Genomic DNA, 26512 nt, shown 5'->3' with positions numbered 1-26512 from the left:
TTTAAAAAAATGATTTATTCCGTCAGCGTGACGAAACCCACTCGCGGGCCGGCGAGTGTGCGTCACGCATGGCACTGGAGCGCGCCACGTCGCGCAAGTCCGTGGCGAAACAACCCGCGAGGTGTCTCGGTGGGACGGGCGTCTCGGCGAGACCGGGACGAGACGGGGCGCTGCAACGCGTCTCGCCGCCGTTTCATCTCTGCGGGACGAGATACGAGCCACCCACGAGACGCGTTGCTGGTGGCCTAAGTATTAGCGGGCATTGTGATGGGCTGATGGCATGACAAATGAACCAATCAAGCTAAATGGGGACGGTTGAGAGTCAATTAAATGGTGATGGGACAAACTAATTACTATAAAGGCAATTTAGAGTGGTGGCTAGCCGAAGGACCAACAAAAATATTTAAAACAAAAATGTTTAAGAGGGATCAATTCAATTGTTACGGACTCAGTATCCCAATATAGATTATGTAAGACAGGAGATGTGAATTTAGACTAAGGCCATAAGCAACGCTGTCTTTTATTCGTCTCTTAACCGTCTCATCTCTTAACTATTCATGGTTTCCACTATACTTTTCCCTCCATCTCTTAACTTAACAGACAACACCTGCATCCCTCCATCTCTTAACCATCTCATCCCGTGACTATTCATTCAATTTCATTTTTTATTTTCAACAAATTCAATTAATAAAAACACATTTCATTAAATAAAATAAAATTATAATTTAAAGTCCTAAAAAAATAAAAAAAACATAATTAAAAAAATACATAATTAAAATCTAAAAAAATAAATAAAAAAACACATAATTTAAAATACTAGAAATTAAAAATTACACACTTAAAATACTAGAAATAAAAAAAGGAAAAAATAAAAATTAAAAATTAAAATATTACCGTTGAACGGTAATATTACCGTTTTTTATTTTTATTTATTTATTTATTTATTTTATTAAAATCGAATTGAAAAAAATTATTTATTGTGTCAGCATGACAACGCCCACTAGCGGGCCAGCGAGTGGGAGTCACGCCTAGCCCCAACGCTCGCCACGTGGCGCTGGCGCGTGGTGAGACGTCTTGCCAACCCACCCTCCGGGCTGAGACGCCCACCGAGACGAGACCGAGATGGATGGTTGCATCGCCGTCTCGCTGTCGTCTTGTCTCTTCGAGACGAGACCGAGATGGGGGCGAGACACATTGCGGATGAATAATTGCTACTCTCCTCCCACACATTTGTACTTGAAAGAGAGTGGTCCCATTCCCATCTCATCAACCCAGTCACTCACTGCAGCAATGAATAATTGCTCAGCGTTTATATGGAGTATATACGATATACTGGTATGTCTCTAATTTTCAACTTGTATCATAAATTGTGATTTTTTTATTATATTCCTCATACATCGAAACAGGGGGTACGTGAGGAGCAAATGATACCAACCAAAATGCGTTAATATCAATTTACATCCAGTTTTTTGGCGCGATTTTTTCCACGATATTTATATTGTGGTAGTACAATGATTCTATTATCCAAATGAAATTATTTTGAGGGTGTGAATTATCATGCGGCAGAGCAGGGGCGGAGCAAGGATTTCAATTCAACGGAGGCAATAATATTATATAAGAAGAAAATTTAAAAGTCTGAGTTTTATAACTTTAATTCACAAATAAATATAACAACCGAAAAAGATAAACACTATTTTGCATCTTGAGAAAGAATCATTACCAATACACGTCTAAGGTTGTAGAGTACTAGTTAGGACCCCTTATACACTCGTAATATGCCAACCATTTTTATTATAATTTGTGCTACATCTCATCTATTATACAGGTATTTTAGAAACGAACGTAATATTTCTGTTAATGTAGATTTTTTTGCAACCAAAATGTTAATCCCTGTACCTTCACACAATTAAAACTGGAGTAGGAGTATTAATCAAAACAAAAAACTGGACTCATCTGCGGCCAGGACAATCTTACCCAAAATTATAAAGCCCAGCCCATAAATATTTTGGGCCCGTAACCCTAAACCGAAGTACTTCACTATAAATACCGAACCTCTCAATCGAATTCCACTCCATCGCATCGTCTGCTTACTCTTCTCCCCTTCCTAAATGTCTCTTCTCTAGTGATTTATATTGTTATTCCTATATGTAGATATATCTCAGTTTACGATTTTAGCTATGAAATAAACTGTGAATGCGTGAAATTGGCGTAATTCTGCATCGTACTATGGTTCTGTGGAAAAATATATATTTCCAGAAGCCGATATTTAACGTGCAGATAGTTAAGATTTTGGGATCCGCTTTGCAGCTTGAATCGATTCATTTCTTTATATTTTTGCTGCCTGTAAAGCCCGAATATTTTTTTTTTCAAATTTTGAATTTCTTTTATTTTTTTATTTCTCTGCTTTTGAGTTTGATGAAGAACTTGATTGTGTTCGGATTCGATCAATCGGATCTGGTAATTGATGTGATAAACGTTTTGCTGGACTCAGTCTCAAATATCGTACACAGCTAACAGTAATAGATCTAGTGAATCTGGGTACAGAAATTGATTAATTCAGAATTTTCTCGTGTTAATCTGTGTCATGACTCATGAAGGAGTTGAAACCGAACCGGAGATATTTGCCTAAAATATAAATCATTAGTATTTTATTTGCTCACCAATTGTAGTTTAGAATTAAAATGAGTAACATGACGAGTAGTACTACTTTGATTGCTAATAATTTGAAATGATGTTATACTGCTGTTTGATTTAAACGTAAAAATATTATCAATTCCTATAAATTTAACCACTCAATTCTATCCAATAATAATATACGTCCATGAAAATAGCGATTTTTGGATTATACATATGAAATCGATAAATAAGGAGAAAAATATATTTTAATGTAATATTGATAAAATAAGAAAAAGTAAATAGAAAAATTAATAAAAGTGATGTTAACGGAGAATGAGTGAAGAAAGATTGATTTTTGTGAAACTGGATCAAAATGATGGAAGAAGAATGAAAAAAAGGAAGACTATTATTAATGAAAAAAAGAACAAATTTTGGGACAGAATAATTATGAATATCAATGTTCCTGAATCAAATTTTGGGCTTTTTTTCTTTATGGAATTCAATTTTAAAATTTATCAATCCTAGAAATTTTGTTGCAAGGATGCCTCATTATATAATTTTTGTGTCTGATGGATGGATATAATAGTATTGGGCTCAATTATTGTTTTAAGTTTTTTTTTAAAAGTATATAGGTCAAATGATGGATAATGAACAATATGTTTGTTCTAATGTAGATAAGTAATTTAAACAAATTTTTTATTGAATTTGCGATAATAGAATGTCATACTTCGTGGACCGCAAATCAAAAGTAATGAAGTTTTGATAACAAAGCAATGATGTAGAATTATGAATTTTTTAGGCCAAATATCTCGTCTTCCATGACGCGGCTTTTAAATTTATGTTCATTTAATCATAAATAAAAATTTTTTTTATGAATTTTTGACCACCAAGCAATACATTTTATGTAGTATACTCCGTACGTATTACTAAGATTTTAGAGCCCGAATTAAAGTATGATAGATTTTTCCTCACAAATCATTTAATATGACACGTGTAATGTGCTATTTATTTTGATACTTACAGCTTTTCTTCTCTTGTTATTGAAACTCAACATTAAATGACTTTATTTAGTGCATATATTATTAAAATCTCCACGTGACTTGGAAGCCTGCCCATAAAGCTCCCTATTATTCAAAATGTCATTATTATTTGATGTCACCAATATATATTTTTATTATTTGGATAAGACGACATTTTATTTAACAATTGATTAAGTTGCTTCGCCTATAAATTTTTATAGAATATATGAAATTTGGTACTATGTTGGTAGTCCTACTAAGATTGTATATAAAGCTTCTAATTATGTCTTGATAGGATTATATGTGTCAATTTTGAAACACATCCTAGCATTTTATTTCTATTGATGTGTGGCAACCTAACAAATTTAATAGACAACTAATAATTTGATTGGATATATAGCTTATTCTTTCCAATATTTAAATTAAGAACATGATTAAATCAAATAGCACAATTAATATAGTGCACACCAAGATGTATGAAGGCAAGAACGAAACTGCCCCATGTGCCAATTTATTAGCAAATTAAATTCGACTAAATTAACTGTCATGCATGATCATTACATAATTAAGTATATTATAAAATTTTAAGAGTATCTAAAAAATACAATAGAAATTAACCTTTTTTTTCCTTTTGGGCATTAAATGTTAGTGTCATTTATTATGACAGGCTGTGTATGAAGTTGACTATGGTGAAATATGAACCACATTTTTAGTTTGAGATTATAGATCTCAACAATTGTTATTTTTAATATCATTTACTTTGATAAATAAAATAAATGGATCACATGCCTGTCAATTCATAAATTCATTTCTACTATTTCCATCACATGCTTGTTGGCCGGAATATATGTTTTTAAAAATTGTGTGATTAAATAATTTAGCCATTCTTTAATTAAAGGTGCACGCTTTAACTTATAATAGTATGAATAAATTTCTACGGTATGTCTTTATATTGATTATAATGAAAAATCAAATTTATGAAAATGGTCTCTTTTATAATGGATACAATTATTTGTAATACATTATTTCAAAGAACAAAAAGAAAAGGATATGGAATTAAATCCAGAATTTAATGAATGTTTGATGACAAAAGGTGAGGGGACCTTCATACCATTTGTCAAATTTCTATAAGGACACATGATTGTTTTTACCTTTGAAAGCAAAAATAAAAGTAACCATTAAAAGTTTGGTCCTCTCACACAATTAAATCCTATGATGCCAATCTAAATTATACAGTTATTAATTGGTTGATATTTATATACACACATATGCCCTATCTCACATTTACTATTTGCTCTTTTTGAGTTTTTTTACTCTATTTTTACGTATAATTATTAAGCAAATAGGCCAACCTTTTCTTTATTCATTGAATTTTATTTAATTTGCTGATGTGCTTCGCTTTCCCAATGTTTAACTACTTATTAAATGCTTGAAAGTAATGTGTTATCAAGATACTGTTTTCTGTTATTATTGGAGTCTATGTTTTCATATCATTTTTAATTATATCCGTGCACAATTATAATATTGTTAAACCCAAAAAAGAGAGAGAAAAAAAGAAAATAATGAAAGAGAAATATATAAATCTTGCTATTTCTCTTACATAATTGACTACAATTTTAAGTCTCGCACATTCTATTAAATGTTAAAAATAGAAATTATCATATCAGATCAAAGGGCAATTTCATGTTAATGTAATATTTTTAAAGTAGTGATTACATCTAATTAGCTGGATAGCTATTTTTTGCTTAATTAAGCATTAATAGCATCAAGCAAAACTTATTTATCAATTATTAAAGTCTTGATTGTATATGTTTTTACTGATAATATATGTTTTTTCATGTTAAATTTGGACAGTCTACACGAGTGGTTTGTCTTATATATGTGAAACAATATATATTAGCTTTAATTATTGTTTTTGAGAGATTTGGTTTAATTATTGTCGATTATAAATTCATAAAATTGACGTCGATGCCGAAATATTAATTAATAAATATAGAAACTGTTTTTGTGTTTTCCTATTTCCAGTTTCAAGCACACCTTTTTTATTGGTTGATGATAGTGCTGTATAAATTACTAATGCATTAATGTCGTGGACCCTATTGACTTATTGCATAATAATGTTTTTGATATAATGAACTGATCATTTTCTAGGTTCGTATTTTCATTAGGAATAAAGATGATAAATCGGGCAAATATTGTATCCCCAGTGTAATACCAGAAACTTCTAGGTCTTGAATGTATTTTTAATGAGATTTTGTGGAAAATGATTTTGCATGTGAAACTATGAATCGGTGCAAAATTAAGTATTACTACTACCACTACTATTTAAGTATTTATGTTAATTAAATGAATGGTACGTGTAAATTTAATTCTTCACGATCTAATCAATGTGATTCATGAGGAACTCATTAATCATTTGAAATCCAAAACAAAAGCCTACATTTCACACTCGATTCTGATTTAATTGCAATTTATTTAATTAACTAAATCCAGTCACCCAAAAAATAACAAATTAACTATGCATAAGTGACATTTTGCAACTATCTAAGCATCGTTTATAACCAAATAATATTTTCTTCATCCCTTTATAGTAGAGGTATTTCATTTTCCACACTCATTTTTAAAAAAATGATAGTAATAAATAATTAAAATAGAGAGAACGTAAAGTAAGAGAGAATAATATAGAAAATAGTTTTTTCTATATTATTCTCTCTCCATTTATTAGTATTATTTTTCTAAAATGAGTACTTAAAATAAAACACCTCTACAATGGAGGGACGGTTATAAAAATCATTCTCTTGATATATGTAGTCGTATTAAATGCATAGTTTTTGTAATATGTAAACATCGTTAAAAAGTGAAACTAAGCGAATTAGGAGACGGAAAAGAGACAACTACATTTGTATCAGGGGCGTAGCCACCTTATGAGGACATGGGGCAATTGCCCCTCCTCATCCACTCATTCTCTTATATATTTATACATAAATTTTTAATTATATACTTTAACCACACTAAATGCCCCTTCTCAAATATATAAAATTTTCCTATATATTATTTTTGCCCATTCTCCAATAAAATCATGGCTCCGCCCCTGATTTGTATAATGATCCATCTCTCAGACTAACTGACGGTTGATCAACACAAGTCTTTCCAACATATTTTGTCACCATTCACACGTTCCCTAATAAACTTTTCACCATCCCAAGTTAACGCAACCAAGAGTTCTTATGAGATGAATGTAAGAAAAAGAAGATGTATCTAGCACTCATCAAATATGTTAAAACTATCACCGAACAGTTTGTTGCAACTAGTTTGTTGCGGAGATAGCTAATGGTTTGGTATGACCCTTGACTCTTTGTTAGCTTACCTTTCTCTCTAGGCCTTTGAGATGAGAGTTGTTTTAGGCTAGTTGTTGTGGGTGCCCCCACGTTATTTTGTTGCATGTGGTCTTTTGATTAGTACTAGCTCGTTGCTAGTAAGTTGATGTAATTTGTTGTTTTTTTAAGAGTAGATTATGGTAGCTTAGTGTTGGTTGTTTTTTTCCTTATGTTCCATCTATTATTGCACCAAGAGCATATATTATACTCTAAGAGTGTCCACAATAAGGTGGACACTCCTTTTCCATCGCCGGCGGCCAAAAAACAGAGTTTCCGGGGCGCCGCGGTCAGCGCCCCCCCCCCCCCCTCTCCCTCAGCTCCGTCCATGCCGTCTACTCGGCCGTGGCCTTTCCACCCCTCCCCGCCCCGGCCTATCCGTCCACCGCAATAGGGAGCCGCGGCGGAGTCGGCTGCCGCAGGGCTCCCTTACGGTGGACACTCTAATTAAAAAAAGTGAAAACAAACATTTATAATATGGGTGAACATGCATGTTATATATTGCAAAATGTATATACTTACATAGTATCGTGCAATTTTAATCTCTTTTTTTTATGTATATATATTATGTACTGTCCAATCCAGTTAAATACTTTGTAAATACGATAGACAAACATCGTGTCGAATGTCGATGTACTCAGTACTCCATATAAATAACACGTTACACAGTTTAAAGTCTGTTCTTTTAGGATTATTAATAGAATTGATTATTTTGGTTTCACTACAAAATAGTTTGTGTTATTTTAGGTATACACTTGCCAATTAATTAAAACTTGGTCTATGACTTTCCTTGTGCATTTTTTCACAAAGTATAAATTGACATCATTAAATTCAAATAATAAGATTTCCCTATGACATTAATTTGTATCTGTAGTTAGACGATGAAACACAAGGACTTAATTAGACAAGTGTGACTTTAGATCGATGTTCATATATATAAGTTTATAATTGAGTTATATGGATGGCAAGAGATGATCAAAAGCATGTATGTACATCTTTCATTGTTTGCTGGATTGTGACATCAAACTAATTGCATTAAATTCTGTCCATCACCATTTCGTCAATTGATTTTTTTCCTATGTAATTTTTGCCTACAACAAGTGATTGGGATATAATTCATTTTTATTACCTCCCCTTAGTTTCTAACCAACGAATAGTCGAGTTTAATGGTTAAACTTTAAGTTTGATATTAAGAGAAGGAGAAAACAGTAGCATTGAACCACAAATTAGCTGAATTTAGGATAAAAATTAAACGAATTAAAAAAAGTGACAACCATTTACTTAGTAATATCATCAAATCGAACGGACTACATTATGCCATGGGCAACATATGTTAATAAAATAAAATGAACAAAGGTAATTATGACATAAATTTAATTTAATTCATTATTGAGTTATTGAGCCGAAGATATGAACACGTTGAATAAAGCTTAGTTTTATTAGAATCTAAGGAAAATGGAGGTATGAACATGGCACGTGACAATATGAAAGAGTTTAATCTAACAATAGTCGAACCCAGAAAAAAAAACTGATCTCTACATGACTACATTTGAATTTGATGAAACACAAAATGGAAGATTGATTAATCCCTCAAAATATCGGCGAATCAGATGGCGAAGTATTCACCAAATTAAGAATGCTATTCCAATAATTCTTGTTATCTTCATAATAATCACCGCCCCTGCTTCTGCCGTCGCCGCCGCTGCCGTTATCGGATTCTGCACCGTCGTCGGAGAATCGCCGATCTCCCGACGACGTGCTGAGAAGAAGATCGGTGAACTTCTCCACGAAATTCCCGCTCGGCACGTGCTCGGCACCTGCCGCCGCCCACTCCGCCGCCTCCGGCAGCGCCGCCAGATGCTTCCACTCCTCCACCCCTTCCTCCTTCATGAGCCTGCTGTCGGACTCCACCACGGCGGTGGAGCTCTCCCCCACCCCCGCCGCCGAGCTCAGCGTCGACGTCGGCGACTCCAGCTCCCCGCCGACACCCGCCGCCGCTGCTCCGCCTGTCCATGCCTTGAGCACGTCGAGGCACGGCCGCGCCGCGCCTCCTGGCTTTTGAAACTGAGCCGAAGTGGAGGCGAACTCCGAGCTCTGCGCCTGCATTTTCATAGTCTTAGGAAAACGTGTCACTTAAATTGAAATAAAATGATTATTGGAAAAAAAATAATTAATTATTTCTAGTAAATTTGACCTGAAAAGGTCCTGAGGAGGCGGAGGCCGAAGCTCCGCCACCACCTCCCAGGAGCTTGGACTGGCGGACCAGTCTGGCTTCAGCTTCGAGGCGGGCACTCTCCCACTGAGCCATGTGGCTCAGATTGGCAGCACTTTTGGATTGGCCGTCATTGGACAAAAGGGCGTCGTTTTTGGGCTTATGGGTGATCGGGTCGATCCCCATTTTCGCCAAACGTTTCTTCAGATGTGTGTTCCAATAATTCTTAATCTCGTTATCTGTCCGTTTAGGCAGATGGGTCGCGATGGCCGACCACCTATGCACAAGACAACAACAAAACAAAGAAAAACATTGGCTTTTGAATCACAATCATTGTTCTTGGCTACTTCCACATTTTTTGTTTGGATTCGCCAAGACAAGAAACGGACAAGAATTGACATCTTTTTCTATGTCCAAACCAAGAAAAATACTATACAAACTACTATAATCACTTTGTTTTCCTAGTAGAATTAGACCAACTTTAATTTTGGGGAAAAAAGGTTCAAGGTTTATATCAAACAAGTAAAATGTCACCGCCAAATTCTTGCAATGAATCAAAAAAATAAAACCTTAAAATAGTGAATAACAGAGTATTGCAAAGACTGAGAAGAAGAAGCAAAAAGTAAAAATTTAAAGTACACATTTATAATGTCACCTATTTCCCAAAAGAGCATGGAGTTGAATGATTGTTTGCTCCTCCTGTAAACTGAATTTTCCCCTTTTAATATCTGGCCTCAAATAGTTAGTCCACCTCAATCTGCAGCTCTTACCACATCTCTGAAGCCCTACACAAAGGAGTACTAAATGATTAACAAAATTGTTAATTTTTTTCATTACAACTTCCAAAAACCCTAATTCAAGAACACTACTACTATATATAGTAAGTAACAAGTTGTTTGTTAGTGAGTTTCACCAGCTTTGACAGGCAAGGCCCTCCAGCTCCCGTGGCCGTGTTTTTCGATATACGCCAAGAGCTTCTGATCTTCCTCGGGCGTCCACGGCCCTTTCTTCAGCCCGATCTTGTCACAACACGGAGACCGGCCCATTGATGAAATGAAACACGAGACGAGGTGACAACGGAAATCAAGATGGGAGAGCTTGGAAATAGATGTAAGTGGCCGGAGTGGAGTGAAGAGGAGTGAGGAGTAAATAAGGAGAGAGTGAGATGGGAAGAAGAAGAAGGTATTTAAGTTTTTTTGCAAGTGGAAAATAACGTTATTGCCCTTATATGTAATGTACGTAGCAATTTGAGTAAATAATTTATGAAATGCTCTTTCTCCGGCGCCTTAAAGCTTATATAATAACATTGCTCTCATTTAATGAGCTTTTGAGATCATGATTTATTTTGGATGCTTTCTTTTTGTCTAATTTCATGTTTTTCTTTATGTTAGTTAGGTAAAGATAAAGTGCTTTTGGCTTCTTTTATATTATGAAATGCCTCGGTTTCGTATGTTATTTTACATGTGGGATGTATTTATTCATTTGTGTATTTGTGCAATAGATTTATGAAAACAAATATTCAATTTTCAATTGGAAACTCCTTCCCCTTTTTGTTAAGATACATGTCACATTTTTGTAACAATATGGGGCTGAATATGATCACTATTTAGTGCATGCATGAGGCCTCAAGCAATTCTTTTTAATCATATCCTCATAAAAATATAATAAATAATATAATTATAGTGTTACTATACATAAAATTCACCATAAAAATAATGCATATATAACAAAACTAATGCTACGGTAGGGGACCATGAGTTAGCTCAGTTTGCTGTAATCCAAAAGATAAAATCTGACTTTTCGCATGTACTTATGTAACGTTCTTGCTATTAATGTGGTTAATTAATAAATGAAAAGGCTAATTTTCCTATATTATAGGAATTTATGATCTCCCTAAAAAAGCCTCGAAAATGAATCGAAGTAATTAGATTAGTAGTTCATTTTTGTCTAGTAATTGAAAAATACGTCAATCATGAACCAATTCAGGTCCTTGCCCACTAACCTTGAATGTGGTTAAAATATTATAACAAAATTAAATCTTATATAATTGTGTCAATGACAAATTTATGTAACATAAAATTAATTAGGTGGATTTTGTATATGTACTTTGAAATTTATTTTTTTTATGAATGACTTCCTAGTTAGATATTTCAACATGCCACGTCAGACTAAGATGATATCGTCTTGGACATTTCGACATGCCACACTGAATACAACTTTAAGAGAACCTTTTGCATTTTTTCATCACATCCAAAGTTGGTAATAAAAACCTGAATTGACATATAGACTTAGTCAGTATATTTTTCTTCACCTAGCCCTTCATTTTATCTCATTTGTTTATCCTTAATTTGTTTATTTTTTTTTACTTAATAACTCTTGTAGTTGTGTAAGCTCTTTATTATATGTTCAATTATTCAGCATTTGAGAGTCCACGTTTTTATAGATTTTGTATGCATGTACTATACAGAAGTTATTAGCAAACAAAGAATAATAATAATCCAATGTTACATAGCTCCTAGATAAATAATTTATCTAAGTTATTAATTCATTCGGACCATATCACCATAACCTTTTCTAGTTTTGATAACATAATATTAAAATAATAGTATCAAATTTGCAGTGCATTAAATGAACAGAGAATTCAAAATCAAACTGTTATGGGTCAAATAAAATCACAACTATATATTGCTATTATTTAAATAATTGTTATATATTGGGTGAATACGGTACAGACACAATAATTGGACTTTGATAGGGTCTTTGTAGTGAATACGAATGCGTCAAAAACAGCGCATTTATGTGAGCGGTGATCAATAAATCATCAAATAATTGAGAGAGTACAAATATTATTACCTTCCATAAAGCTATTTGAAGTGGCAAAACAAAACACTCAATGCACATATTTATTTGTCTTACGCCTCCCCATTTAACACAAGGGTAAATTCGTATTGGCCACTCAATAGTATTTGTCCACAAAACGACAGTTTTTTTATTTAAATATTGTTTTTATATCAAGTCAATTTTGATGGTGAAAAACTATATATAAAGTTTAGATTTGATGGCAAATTATATGATAATTGAGAAATCATATGTGGATGTCGTTGTTCAGTCAAACGATGTCATCTATTAGACTTAAAATGGCATTGTGTAATAATTTGTGTGAAAAACATAACCAATAGTATATTATACGTAGGTGACCGGATTTTTTTTCATGGTATAGTTGCAACAAATCCAATTTTTATGACTTTGTCTCTGATTTTTAGGGTAGTTTTACCCTTCTAATTATGTTGCATTCACTTAATATTTGATATTGTGTGATAATGTGATGTTTTTATTTTAACATACTGGACTAAATAAGCTAGGCCTGAAATTGAGTCTAAACCGTGTAATATTATATTAGCCTTTTCATATTCTGTAAATTCTTAAAAATATAGTGAAAAAAAAGACTGCATAAAGTAGTTGATAATAGGCTCTTGTCCAACTATACTAAATTCATTTGGTATGTCTATTGACATAATTAAAATTATTAGCTAGTTACATAAATTAATTGCTTTGTGATAGGTACAACTATATATCTAAATCATAGTATGAACCAATATTGGACCAAACACGGTCGATTATTTTAATTGAAGCATAAGATGAAATACATGGAAGAGTAAATATAGATCAAAGGTTCAAATTAATTGATGAGATTGGTGTATGAATGAGCCATTTATGTATTTCATCAAATAGTGAATTTTGAAAAGTAAATGTGTGAAAATCAATCTCGATTGTCAAAAATCAATCGAGATTTATAATAGTACTCCTATATTATACTACATCTGTTCCATGTTAATAGAATTAATTTTTTTATTTTAGGAAGTTCCAAGTTAATTGAGTCATTTTTATTTTTAGCAAAAAGTAATTCTTCTTTTCACTTTATTCTTTTTTCTTCTATTTTACTTTTTCCACCATCTATTTAACACATTATTCTTAAATTTTGTGCTGAAAAAATGCCTCTATTAACAAGGAACGGGGGAGTATAATACTATTCGATTGTACAACTATATTCGATTTATTGAACCAAAATGTTTTCTTTGTACTGTACTAAAATTGAAATGATCGCGCAAGTATATTTTTTTACTACTTTTGAAGGCATTCAATTTACATAAATGTACGATCTATCTATTGATGACGACAATGGGATGAGGACTGTCCTTTGCCATTTCTACATTATTCAAAATATGCAATATTCGAAGTAAAATTGTCAAAACAAATTATAAAATATGATCAAATTCTTATTGATTCCACAATCTAAAAATCAGCTAGAAAAATAAATTACAAATATTTGGATGAGGACCGTCCTTTCCCACATTTCTACATTAATCAAAATATGCAAAACTCAAAGGCCAAATTTTCGGTAATATCAAAAGTATGGTCAAAACATGGTCCATTCTGTAATTATAAAAATATGCTGAAAACCCATGACTTGAATTTGTTCTTAATGTGATAAAATTATTTGGTGAAATTGTATCCGACGACATGGCAGCTAAAAATTTCATGTGGAGGTTATTGTCGACAAGTTAAACAATTCCGTCAATTTATAAAAAAGACGACACCGTTGCTGAAAATATGAATAATATATTAAATGTAGAAGATGACTAGTTATTTTTCACTTGAGAACAAATTCAAATTAAATGATTTTCCTGTTAGAAGAAGATTTCGTGTATCAAGGAGATGATGATACGCATGAATAAGTAATTGATACACAATTGATGTACTACTAAAAATAAGATTAGGTTTACCTTTTGTGTAGATTATACAACCTATAAAAGGGGATGTAATTCATTGTAAATAACACACTAGTGAATACACAAAAACTGATACACAATTGATGTACTACTAAAAATAAGATTAGGTTTACCTTTTGTGTAGATTATACAACCTATAAAAGGGGATGTAATTCATTGTAAATAACACACTAGTGAATACACAAAAACCTTTTCTTCAATTCTTTTATCATGAAATAATGTGAAATAATCTGGCTCACAAAACTCTCATCATAGACCAGAAACTCAATCCGTATATACAAAAAACATGTCAGACACAGACACTGAGGAAAAACCAGCAGTTGAATCCTCAAAATTAGGACCAGCAAGAACGTTACACTAGCGTTCAAATTAAACGGGAAAACCTCCCCTGTATGGTCGCACCTTCTGAAGGTTGCGATAAGGTTGCCATAGGAAGCAGGAGAGAATACTCACACATCAATGAAGAACCACCAGAACCAGGCAGCAAAGGGTATGCCGATTGGGAGGAGGCCGATTGGGAGGAGACCGATCTCACTGTTTTCTCTTGGATTGTCGATAATATGGAAAATGATATTATCGCCGACTTCGCTCATCACCAAACCGCAAAAGCTTTGTGGCGATAACGTTCGAGGGCAAGGCAGATCCATACCTCGTATACGACCTGGAAGACAAAGTAATCTCGATTAAACAAGGAAACCACGATCTAGAAACGTACTACCGTCGAATCCACGGACTGTGGATCAATGTCGATAGGACCCAGAAGCAGCCGGTAACTTGTGACAAGGGGGTCAAACAATTCCGGCAACACTCAAACGAGAAGCGACTGCTCAAATTTCTCAGCGGGTTGAATGAGGAATGTGATTTGGTCCGGCGAGAGATCCTCAAAGAAGATCCTTTCCCCTCAGTCGAAACGGCCTACGGATGGGAGAAGGAGGCGGCTCGACGTCGCATTATGCCACCGGCATCCTCTCAACCCACCGCGGACGCTGGCATTGGAAGTGCCGATGCATCATCGGGAGAGATGATTCGCTGCCCAGAACAACCGCCCAGCAACCAACCGGAACGGGCCACAACGACCACCGCACGGAGTCGCCCACCGAACGGGAGCAAAACCAGACAAATCCAAGCTTTGGTGCTCACATTGTGGAATACAAAAGCACACCAAAGAGACGTGCTTTCAAAGGGTTGGGTACCCGGAGTGGTGGGGGGAGAAACAGAAAGCTAGGGCTCAGGCAAAATTCGCAGCCGGGGTGAACGAAACAGGACAACGGCAGATTGCCGCGACCGGGAATAGGGAAGGAGCAACCGGAAATCAAATGGTGGCAAATCATTCGGATACCTCAACCGGCGGTGGCAACATCCGCGTCGGTAATTTCGTGGAGAGACGGAGACGGCAGGAGGTGGAAATTGGAGAGGCGGCGCACAAAATGGAGGTAACGGGGTTTGGTGATGAACCATACCCTACACACTCACAAATTTTACAATCCAGCCCCTACAGTTTTCAGAATTTATATATAAGACCCCATGTTATTAAGCATGTGCCCCCTGACTTGTCTAAAATTGAAAAAGGAACCCCATTTGTGGTGAATTATGATTTAGCCCCAATAGTTGACCCAATTAATACCCATAATCGGTTTGCACCGTTAGATAATTTTTCCGCTGCCTGTACAAAATGTGAACCAAATGGGTAGACAAGGGTGAATCTTTGAATGTGGAGCAACAAACACTATGACCCTAGATCGGAGTGATTTCAGTGAAATAACTAAGACATATTAAAATTGCAAATGAGGAATTAATCACAGTAGCCAGAGCAAGAACAATAGAAATATCCCCAACTCTTTGTCTCTAAGAATTGTTTACTTATTCCTACTTTATCATAGAGATTGATGTATGTGAGTCATGTGACTAAAGAATTGAACTGCACACTCTTGATGTATCCGAAATTTTGTATCTTGCAAGATATTCGGACGAGGAAGATCATTGGGCGTGACACTGATAACAATGGGCTCTATTATGTAGACGGGATGGCTCAACATGGCAGTGCGATGTTGGCTCAAGGGTCCACAAGACAAAAGGCTTGGCTCTGGCACAGAAGACTAGGACACCCTTCTCCTGGTTACTTTAAATTTTTGTTTCCAACTTTTTATATTCCTAAAGACTTTTCCTGTGAGACATGTGTTTTGGCTAAAAGCCATAGACAATCCTTTAAACTTACAAACACTCGTATGCAATCTATTTTTAATTTAGTACATGCTAATGTGTGCGGTCCTTCACCGGTTGTTGGTGGGAATGGTTTTCGATATTATGTTATTTTTGTTGATGATTGCACTAGAATGGTCCAAACCTAGTTCCAAACAACTGCTCAAAACCTTTGGATCAGACAATGGGAGTGAATTTGTTAATAGTGTCATGACTCAATTTTTTAGGGAAAACGGCCTTATTCATCAAACCTCTTGTGCTTATACACCTGAACAAAATGGGGTAGTTGAAAGGAAAAATAGGACCATTCTAGAAGTAACCCGTGCTATTATGATTGAGTCCAAAGTTCCAAAAACCCTCTAGCCAGAAGCCATTGCCATTGCTATTTACCTCATAAACCGACTGCCCACAAAAATTCTACACATGAAAACCCCGCTTGATACCTTATCCAAGTTAGCCAAAATCCCTGAATATCTTAGCCTATCACCCAAAATCTTTGGATGTACAGCGTATGTCCATATTCCCAAACACAAGAGATCCAAACTGTCACCTTGTGCAACCAAATGTGTCTTCGTGGGTTATGAGATAAACTAAAAGGTGTATATATGCTATGACCCAAACCCCAAAAAAATCATCACCACAATGAACTGCAACTTCTTGGAAACCGAATTTTTCTACCCAACCCACCTTAGTAGTCAAGGGGAGAGCTGCCAAAACCAGTATTCATGGATCCACCACCAGGATTCACTTAAGATTTTCAAAATGGAGAAGTATGCAAGCTAAGGAAGACACTGTATGGACTAAAACAATCACCAAGGGCGTGGTTTGGGAGATTAACAGAAGTGATGAAAAAATACGAGTATAAACAGAGTAATTCGGACCACACTCTGTTCCTCAAAAGGAAGAATGAGAAGATCACGTGTCTCATCATCTATGTTGATGACATGATAATAACAGGGATGATGAAGAAGAGATAAGTGAGTTGCGGAAGAATCTGTTCAACGAGTTCGAGGATGAAGGACTTGGGTCTTCTCAAATACTTCATAGGAATAGAAGTGTTAAGATCCAAACGAGGGATCTTCATCAATCCGAGGAAGTATATACTCGACCTTCTCGCCGAAGCCGGGATGGTTGATTGCAAGCCTTCAGATACCCCGATAGTACATAATCACGGACTACAGATACGAGAAGGAGCTAAGCTTACAGACATGGGGAGATCTCAAAGGCTTGTTGGGAAACTTATTTATCTCTCCCACACAAGACCCGACATAGCATATGCCTTGGGAATAGTAAGCCAATTCATGTATTCACCACAAGAGGAACATTGGGAGGTAGCCCTCATGATAGTTCGATACTTGAAGGGAACTACAGAACATGGACTATTGTTTGAGAAACATGGGAACCTAGAGATACATGGATTTACTGATGTTGATTGGGCTGGTAACCCAAATGACAGAAAATCGACAGCTGGCTATTTTACCTTTGTAGGGGGTAATCTTGTCACGTGGAAAAGTAAAAAACAAAAGGTGGTAGCACTGTCTAGTGCTGAAGCAGAATTCAGGGGAATTAAAAGTGGTCTGACCGAGATACTGTGGTTGAAGAGGCTTATGACAGAGCTAAGTCTTCATTCGTTGCACCCTTGCAGGTTGTTCTGCGACAATAAGGCTGCGATTAGCATCTCAGAATATCCAGTGCAACATGACCGGACTAAGCATGTGGAAGTGGATCGACACTTTATAAAGGGTAAAATTGAGGCCAAAATTGTTGAACTTCCTTATGTCAAGTCCGAAGACCAGTTGGCAGATATCTTGACTAAGGGTGAACTCGAAGTTGTTCAGAGAAGTACTTGGCAAGTTAAGTATTGGAAATCATGTTACTTAACTTGAAGGCGAGTGTTAGAAGATGATTTTGTGCATAAAGGAGATGATACGCATGAATCAAGTAATTGATATACAATTGATGTACTACCAAAAATAGGATTAGGTTTACCTTTTGTGTAGATTATTCAACCTATAAAAGGCGATGTAATTCATTGTAAATAACACAGCAGTGAATACACAAAAACCTTTTCTTCGATCCTTCTATCATTTTCGACTAGTTTCAAATATACCTTTATTAAGTATTTCAAAGTTTTTTGATTATTTTTCAATTTATTCATATTATTTTGGAAGGTTGGACCATAAATTCTAATTAACCATATTAAAATAGATTGATACCGAACTTGAGTTTATTCTTGGGAATATAAGAAAGGGTATTTCGTTGAGCAGAGGAATGGGTTCATATAATGATTTGGTAGAGAGGAAAAGACAAAGTGGGCCTACTTGCTTTGAAAGAAGGGTGCTGATAGGGATCCAAAAGTATCAAGATTAAATACAAGCCCAAAAATAAATTTTAAAAATTAACAAATGTTTTTAATTGGAAAGGACCAAATGGGCCATCCCCACCTTAAATACTATTGTCAGCTCCAGCCATCTGTATGGTCCAACATTGTAATAAGCACTAGTTATAAACGTTTTGTATACAATGGAGGTGTGATTTAGAGCATCCACAACCGTGCTCTTGCCAGCGGCACGGTTGTGGGCCCGGGCGGTACTATTCATGCCTGCTCTCTGGCAAGAGCACAACACCCACAACTGTGCTCTTCCGCAAGGACGAGCACAATTAATATAAAATTCAATTACACAAAAACATTTCCATAATATTAAAATTCATTTAAAACCCACAATAAATATTACAAATGACAAATAAAATTAAACATTGCATAATTAAAATCCTAAAAATTAAAAATTACATAATTAAAATCCTAAAAATTAAAAATTACATAATTAAAATCCTAAAAATTAAAAATGACACTACTCGTTGCCGAATTTCGCCCACATGTGGTTGATTAGGTCTTCTTGTAGTTGATTGTGGATTCGAGTATCGCGCATTGTGTGTCTTGTCTCGATCCTCTGGCCAACCGTCGTATGCTCGCCTCGGCGTAGGGGAGACCTCGCTGTTGAGCTTCCGGCTTCGTCCTCGTCGTAGAAGCTAGCCGCCCTCGGCCCTTCGTCGGCTATAATCATGTTGTGTAATATAATACACGTGAACATGATGTCGGCGATATTATTCACGTACCACAGCCGAGCCGGGGCCTTCACAATGTTGAATCGAGCTTGAATGGATGATGAATGTGTGTATTTATAGATGATTTTGGGGAAAAAAAAATAAAAAAAAATCAGAAAAAACGGGAAAAAAACGGCCATATTTTTGGGATTTGGAAAATATTTTTTTTTTATTTTTTAGCATTATTTATAATTAAATACCGATTTTTAAAAAAAAATAAAAAAAAGTTTAAACACAACGGCTATGCCGTTGACGAATGGGAGCGCGCCACGTGTGCGTCCGCTGGCACGGACGTGCTCGATACATCGAGCAGCGCCGTGCCAGCGGCGCGGCTGCAGCGGCGGCGGTCCTGCGCCTTGCCAACGGCGCGGACGGCGGTGGCGTCTTTCGCCACCGCTGCGGATGCTCTTAGTAGTATACAAATTTTAGGTGGTATATGGTGTTCAATTTTGTGTAAAAAATTGGACGACTCAAATGAATTTTTGTTCTTACTTAAAGTCGGGTTGAGAAATAACACACAAAGCGTAAAATTTGTGATATTTTAGACAATTTTTAAAGTTTGTGGAAAATGTCAGAATTAGACCAAATTCGTGGTTTTGGAAACCAATATCACTATGAAATTTTATTGTTAGTATATGCATGCTTTTATTTTTTTTATTATATTTATTTTTGTGTTTAATGTTAAACGCATATACTAGATACAAAAAATTGTTAAAAAGGAATTTTCTTTATATTTTTCTGTTTAACAATCTGCATATTTGATTATGCAAGATGAAATCTCTAAATTACGAAAAAATCAGTTTCAAAAAAGTAAATTTCTAACTCAATTTATGTGTTTGATGGTTCGTTCTTATCACTAAATATCAGTTTATGCAGGATTTCCAACAATTGAATAAATAAGATTAACAAATGAACTAGATGACAAATGTCACCTGAGATCCAAGTACAAAATAAAAAACTTTGATAATAATGTAGATTAACAGTTTTATTTAGTCTTAAAATATGTTAATAAAAATAAAATAATTTTGATATGTCTTTGGCTCTTATATAATTAATGTTATTGCCGCACCTTAGGTCAGAAATTGGGCTTGGATCAGATCCAGCCCAAAGCCAGGCCTGCTTAAGAGGCTTTTTAGAAAATATCAGTAATTCACTAAATCTGAATATGCAACAAAAAAAATATATTCTTAAATTCCATAAACATATTCACCTCGGCCACATATTGGTAGAAACATACTCTCCGCTCTATAACAGTGAAGTCATTTTGTTATTTTGGTATGTTCGATAGTAGTGAAGTCATTTCCCTTTTTAGTAAAGTTAACACATTTATTCTCACTTACTTTATTCACTCTTCATTTTTCTACCTTTTTTATTTCCTACTTCATTATTCATTTACTTAACTCACTTAACACAATTTTTATTAAATCGTGTGTCGAAAAGAAACGCTTCCACTACCGCGCACCTTACAAAATGTAAAGTGTAAGGATGGTCCAGAGCCTTTGTCTTAGCGGTAAGGAGCTTAGACATTATTGTATGAGGTGCAATAAGAGTTTATTTGTAATTTTCTCCTTGCTATAGGAGTTTATTTGTAATTTCTTCGTATAGGATATATGAAGTTAATTTTTTTAAAAAAAGTGTAAGGATGCAAGTGCATGGTGCTACTTTTGTAATATAGTATAGCTATGACGAACAAGTAACTATCATATTTACGAAGATTAATTATCTAATTTATTACTAATTTATATAACCTTGTACTATATAGACTAAGCAAATTGTGATGGTAATTATTTTTAAAAATTAAGAACTAAAACAACGTGAATAAAAACAAGTTGTGGAAATAGCAATGTTTTAAAAACCGGACCGGATCGGACGGTTCGACAGGTCGGACTGCGAACCGGTAGGTAGTCCGATCCGGTTCACCCCTTTAAACCACCACTACATTGAACCGCCGTGAACCGGTGGAACCGGCCGGTCGGACCGTGAATCGGAAACCGGTTTTCTATTTTTTTTCAAAATTTTTTAAAATTTGTTGTTGGTAGAGGTTGAACTCACAACCTCTCTTATAGTGAACATTAAATATTTTTATACATTAACCATTAATTTTATCTACAAAAACTAATAATTCATTTTAATTTTATTATTCTTTAATATAATTGTTAATTATAATATATATAATTATCATCCTTTATATTTGAATGATGCTCTACTTACCACCTATATTATTATTAGTACCATATAAGATGCATAATTTACTATAAATAAATTTTTTATATTACATACTTAATTTATATACCCTAGCTATTGACATTAATGAATAATCTTATCTAAACTAATTAATAATTACTTTTCGTATTTAATTATATATTATTTTATGAAATAAATTTTCTTAAATTAATATAAACATTATCTATTTTAATACATGAAATATTAAATTTTTTATCTAGACTAACTAATATTAAATATATATATATATATATATATATCTGAATATATTTACTAAATTTTAATATTATTTATATTTATACATCACTAATTATCTATAAGGTTTAATGTTTTGTGATATATTATTAATTGTAAATCATTTACTAAATTTAATATATTTTTATATATATTTGCAACAGTAAAACGGTTAGACCGGTGGTTGGACCGGTTGAACCGTGAACAAGTAACGTCGCCGGTTCGCTTGTCGGTCCGGTTTTTAAAACATTGGGAAATAGAGTGATAAAAAGTAATCCTAGGACTTCGATTTAATTGACTACTACGTAAAAATGTAATCTATGAAGTATCAATTATGACCCCATTCTTTTAAGGTGACGTTTGGTTGACATAACTAATATCATGAGACTATCCATCTAGAATTAAGTTGTGAGATTATTTTAGTTGGAGGGGGAGGCTATGACTAATTATCATGAGACTATCCATCTACGATTAAGTTGAAAGGTTCAATCTTATGAACCAGACATGATACATATTTAATCATGAGATTTAATCTTGCCAACCGAACACCTCCTAAAATGATAACTATTATAGTATAGTAGACTTCTATATACGACAATTTTAGTAAAATAATCATATTTTTTTTATGCAAATCTTCGCTTAATGCGTACAAAATATCCTCACAAAAGTCTTTTGAAAGTGATGAGAATGACGGCCTTAAAAGAGTAATTGAAACTCATGTTTCTATCCCTTAATTATTTCTTTCAAAACTCAATAAACCCGTTAACAATCAATTCATGTAGATATAAATAAAAACATACTACTACTCCATTACTTTTAAATAACATCAAAACCACTCAAAATATACAAGTATAAGTATCTAAACACGTGAAAAACCAAATTTATTACATAGAGAATGCCCCTAATTGAATTATTTCACTACGCACAATATAGGCAACAATAAAATTAGATAATTTTCGCCTCACAATATAAACAGCAATAAAGTGAGATTCATTTTCCCCTCACAATCTAAATAATAATAGTACTCCTCACTAGATTTATTATAAGTTAGAACTCATGCTCAAATGTTGAGCATCTTTTTAGGAACAAGTGAGTACGTTATTTCTTGACTAGGGGTTCAATTTTCCATATAATTACGTACAATCTTTTAAATAGAATAATGTTGAAAATAGGTTGAAAAATTATACGACAATCCCCACCTCACACTTAACCTGGTTCGTTATTCAATATTCCTTTCACAACCCTTTTCTTTTTTCTAATAAAATTAATCGATTATAAACGCACTTTTCCTTTTTATCTTCCTCTTCTTGGAACATCAATCAAACGATGCACCACCTATACATAAAAATTAGAAATTTCGGGGGAATTATCCTATTATTCCATTTCCAATCAACTGACTAAGGTTAACAATTCTACCCCTATCAAACGAAATAAAAATATTTATCGGTATGACTTTATTTTTAAATCATGACTTTTATTGAGAGAGTGATTCTTTTATCTTTATTTTAAGACCCTCCGGTTTAATTTTCACAAGCAAGTTGTCCGCTAATTGAAAAAATCCAAATAAAAATAAGGGAGGTTGGGATCTAATATCATGAAATTTTCAAAAAGTTGGGTTTTTCCCTTTACTTTGAAATTGTCAAATAATATCACGAACTTTATCCCGAGTTTGTTCCCACCAATGAAAAAAATTTCAACTATATTAATAGATTGAATAACAATTTTGGAGGGTGTACTTCAAGAAAAACTATACTCAAATATTGAAAAACTTGAAGCTCTCGAAGTTGTTGTTGAGAAATTACGAAAAAAAATCCGTATCGTGATATTATCTGCCGGAATTTTTTCATTGGTGGGAAATAACAAACTTGGGGTAAAGTTCGTGATATTATTTGTCAATTTAAAAGTTCGTGAGAAAAACTCAAAATTTTTAAAATTTCATGATATCAGATGCCAATATCCCTAAAAATAATAGGGAAAGATAAATGGGTTTTTTTCTTTCTATTTAATGATTTGGGCTTAATGGGCCGGAATGTGAAATTATTATTGTTTGAGCTATTGAGTTATTATTGGTAAATTTAGTTAATGTGCTGAAATTATTTTGCATGTTATGCACTTTTTTTTGTTATTATTAAATTTACTCTAAATTTTATTGTGAACTATTAATCTTTTCAAATATTTACCATTCGCAGAAAATAAATAAAATTTTACAAAACAATAATGGGCACTTTTTTGGGCTTTGATTTAATTTCCGTAAACTTAATTAATGGGCTGAAACCTTTTACCATTACATTTTAATTTAATTAGTTAGCTTTTATGATCAGTTTATGGTTTAATGATTGAATTCTCGGTCCATTCTGACTCAATTATATTTGAAATTGTATTTTTATTATCAATTGTTACAAATAATAATAATAATAATAAATAATTGTAATTGTAAAAAAATTGAATAAAAGACGGACTAGGAAACTTTAACTAAATAATAATTAGAATAATATCAATGATTAAAACTAAATTATAATAACCAAAGAAGAAGACAAAATATGTATTTGGAAAGAAGTTGAACATGCAGTCGGTATTGCATGTTTTGCAATAAAAGATGTAAATGTGTATTTGGCGTTCTCCAATAATGTTTTGTAATTGTAATATGAACAATGCGTTATTGAGATATACTCCCTCCGTCCCAAGTTACTCGCACTTTTCATTTTAGACCGTAAATTTGGGATTAATTTTTTAGTGTAATTAAATTAGAATTTTAAGTGTAATGAGACATCACTTAATAAATGAGCTCTTAACTTAAACTAACATATTAATTAAATGCATTAATTCTAACTTAAACTATAAATAGTGTAAGGAGTTTATGATGAACCGAAAAGCAACAGTGCAAGTAACATGAGATGGAGGGAGTATAAATGTTGCATGACATATTGAATACATGTATAACATTACATATTTACATAACATAAGGGTTAAGAATGATAGTAACTGTAGTTCTTCAATTCAAGTTTCTAAAGAAATGTCACAACTGAAAGTTGACATAATAGTATAAAACAAAGTTGATCGATTTCAGTAATACTTTTCTAGTCTAGATCATACCATAACCGAAAGTTGAGATAATATCAAATAAAGTTGCTCGATTTCAAAAATATTTATCGCAACAAGTAAAAAAATAATAATTAAATTTGTTCATCTCAAACTTTGAAATGAAGTTATATCATTTTAAAGTGTATGATATGGTATGTTTATGAAATAGTGATATATTTTAATGTATTTTATTGATGTTTTAATACTCCCTCCGTTCCGTGCTACTCGCACGTTTGCTTTTCGGCACGGAGATTAAGGAATGAGTGATTAGCAAAGTCAATAATTGCGGCTGTAGGTGATAATTTTTACTAAAAATGGAAAGAGTGCAAATAACTTGGGACGCCCAGAAAGGAAATAAGTGCAAGTAACACGGGACGGAGGGAGTACTATTTAGATATGTTTAATTAATTTATTTTTAAAATTGTGTAATTTTTTTATTCAATAGATGATATATTTAATATATGAATATATTAATAGTTACATACCGTTATAAATTTTATTTTTATATGAGAGGTTAAGAGGGGAAATTTTGGATTAGTTCTGATGTAAATTAATGATAAAAATGATATATGGGGAAAGAGAGCCTAACAATTCTATCCGATTATGACTTGTCTATGTTAAAGTTTTTCATATTTGCGTTTGTGACCGCGCACGTGGCCCACACCCTTATTCACTGACGTGGCACGATTAGGCGGCTAATACGTCGTCAGGCAATTATAGGCCCAGATAAAGGGGCCCACGAGTAGGATGGGCCGTGGGCCCAATGTATCATGTTTGCAGCCCAGTTTCGAGTGATGATACGTGTCACACATACTCCAACCTCATGTTCCCCGTGTGCCCATGTTCTTATCTTATTACTAATATTTATAATCATTATATATTAGTTATTTGTTATTATTATTGTTGCTGTACTTGTGTTTTTTGTTCGTTTATGACACTTGACATTACATGAAGAAGAAGCTATTCCTTTTCTACAAATTATTTTAATAAATAATAAAATCACATATACTTATATCTTCTTTACAAATTCATTAGAAGCTATTTTCACTTTTCTCTAATTATCTATATCTATGTAATTTTTTCCCAACCTCTTCTCAATTACTGCTGTTGCGGTAAAGGCTGAAGTTTAGTAGCGTCGATCTCAACATATTGTTACAATTAAAAGGAAATGGAAAAAGAAATGGTAAGGGCTTAAGCTCCTTATCGATCCTTGGTATATCCGCCATTATGCATATAATACAAATTACATTATCTTTGTTTTAAAAAGACAAAAACTCAGTATACATCTGGATCTACGCTGATTCGTCTTAAAAAGCTAATTGTAAATTCAAATTTACCTAAGAATGTCAAGTAATTTACCAATAAATTATGACATGTGAGCCCTCACTCAAGAATGGGGGTTCATCACCCTATTAATCAAGTTCTTGGTATGGAAAGTCTACTTTTCGGTTGCAGTTTTATTAGTCATAAACCAGAAAGTTGATGGCCTAACTATAATTAAGTAGCTAACTATTACATACACAAAGACGTCACACTTATAATTAAGTAGCTAACCATTACATACAATACAAATAAATCCAATCAATTAAATTGCTCAATAACTCGGCCACATCCTAAAAAAGAATTATTAAATAAACATTCAATGATTGAACAACGCGA

The 26512-nt window shown here is 33.7% G+C and overlaps 1 protein-coding gene across 1 annotated transcript; it reads right to left on the bottom strand.

The window, feature by feature from the left end:
- Positions 1-8428: 8428 nt before the first annotated feature.
- Positions 8429-10471, bottom strand: LOC121767358 (transcription factor MYB16-like). The gene is made up of 4 exons (XM_042163614.1): positions 10135-10471; positions 9877-10006; positions 9204-9498; positions 8429-9109 (listed from the first exon to the last, which is right to left on the bottom strand). The coding sequence occupies exons 1-4, from the start codon at positions 10265-10267 to the stop codon at positions 8600-8602; spliced, it is 1068 nt and encodes a 355-aa protein (XP_042019548.1). The 5' UTR covers positions 10268-10471; the 3' UTR covers positions 8429-8599.
- Positions 10472-26512: the final 16041 nt, after the last annotated feature.

The sequence above is a fragment of the Salvia splendens genome, chromosome 15 (genome assembly GCF_004379255.2).
Source record: "Salvia splendens isolate huo1 chromosome 15, SspV2, whole genome shotgun sequence".
NCBI lineage: Eukaryota > Viridiplantae > Streptophyta > Magnoliopsida > Lamiales > Lamiaceae > Salvia > Salvia splendens.
The sequence above is the reverse complement of the archived record's forward strand: the minus strand, read 5'-3'. Positions and strand labels throughout refer to the sequence as shown.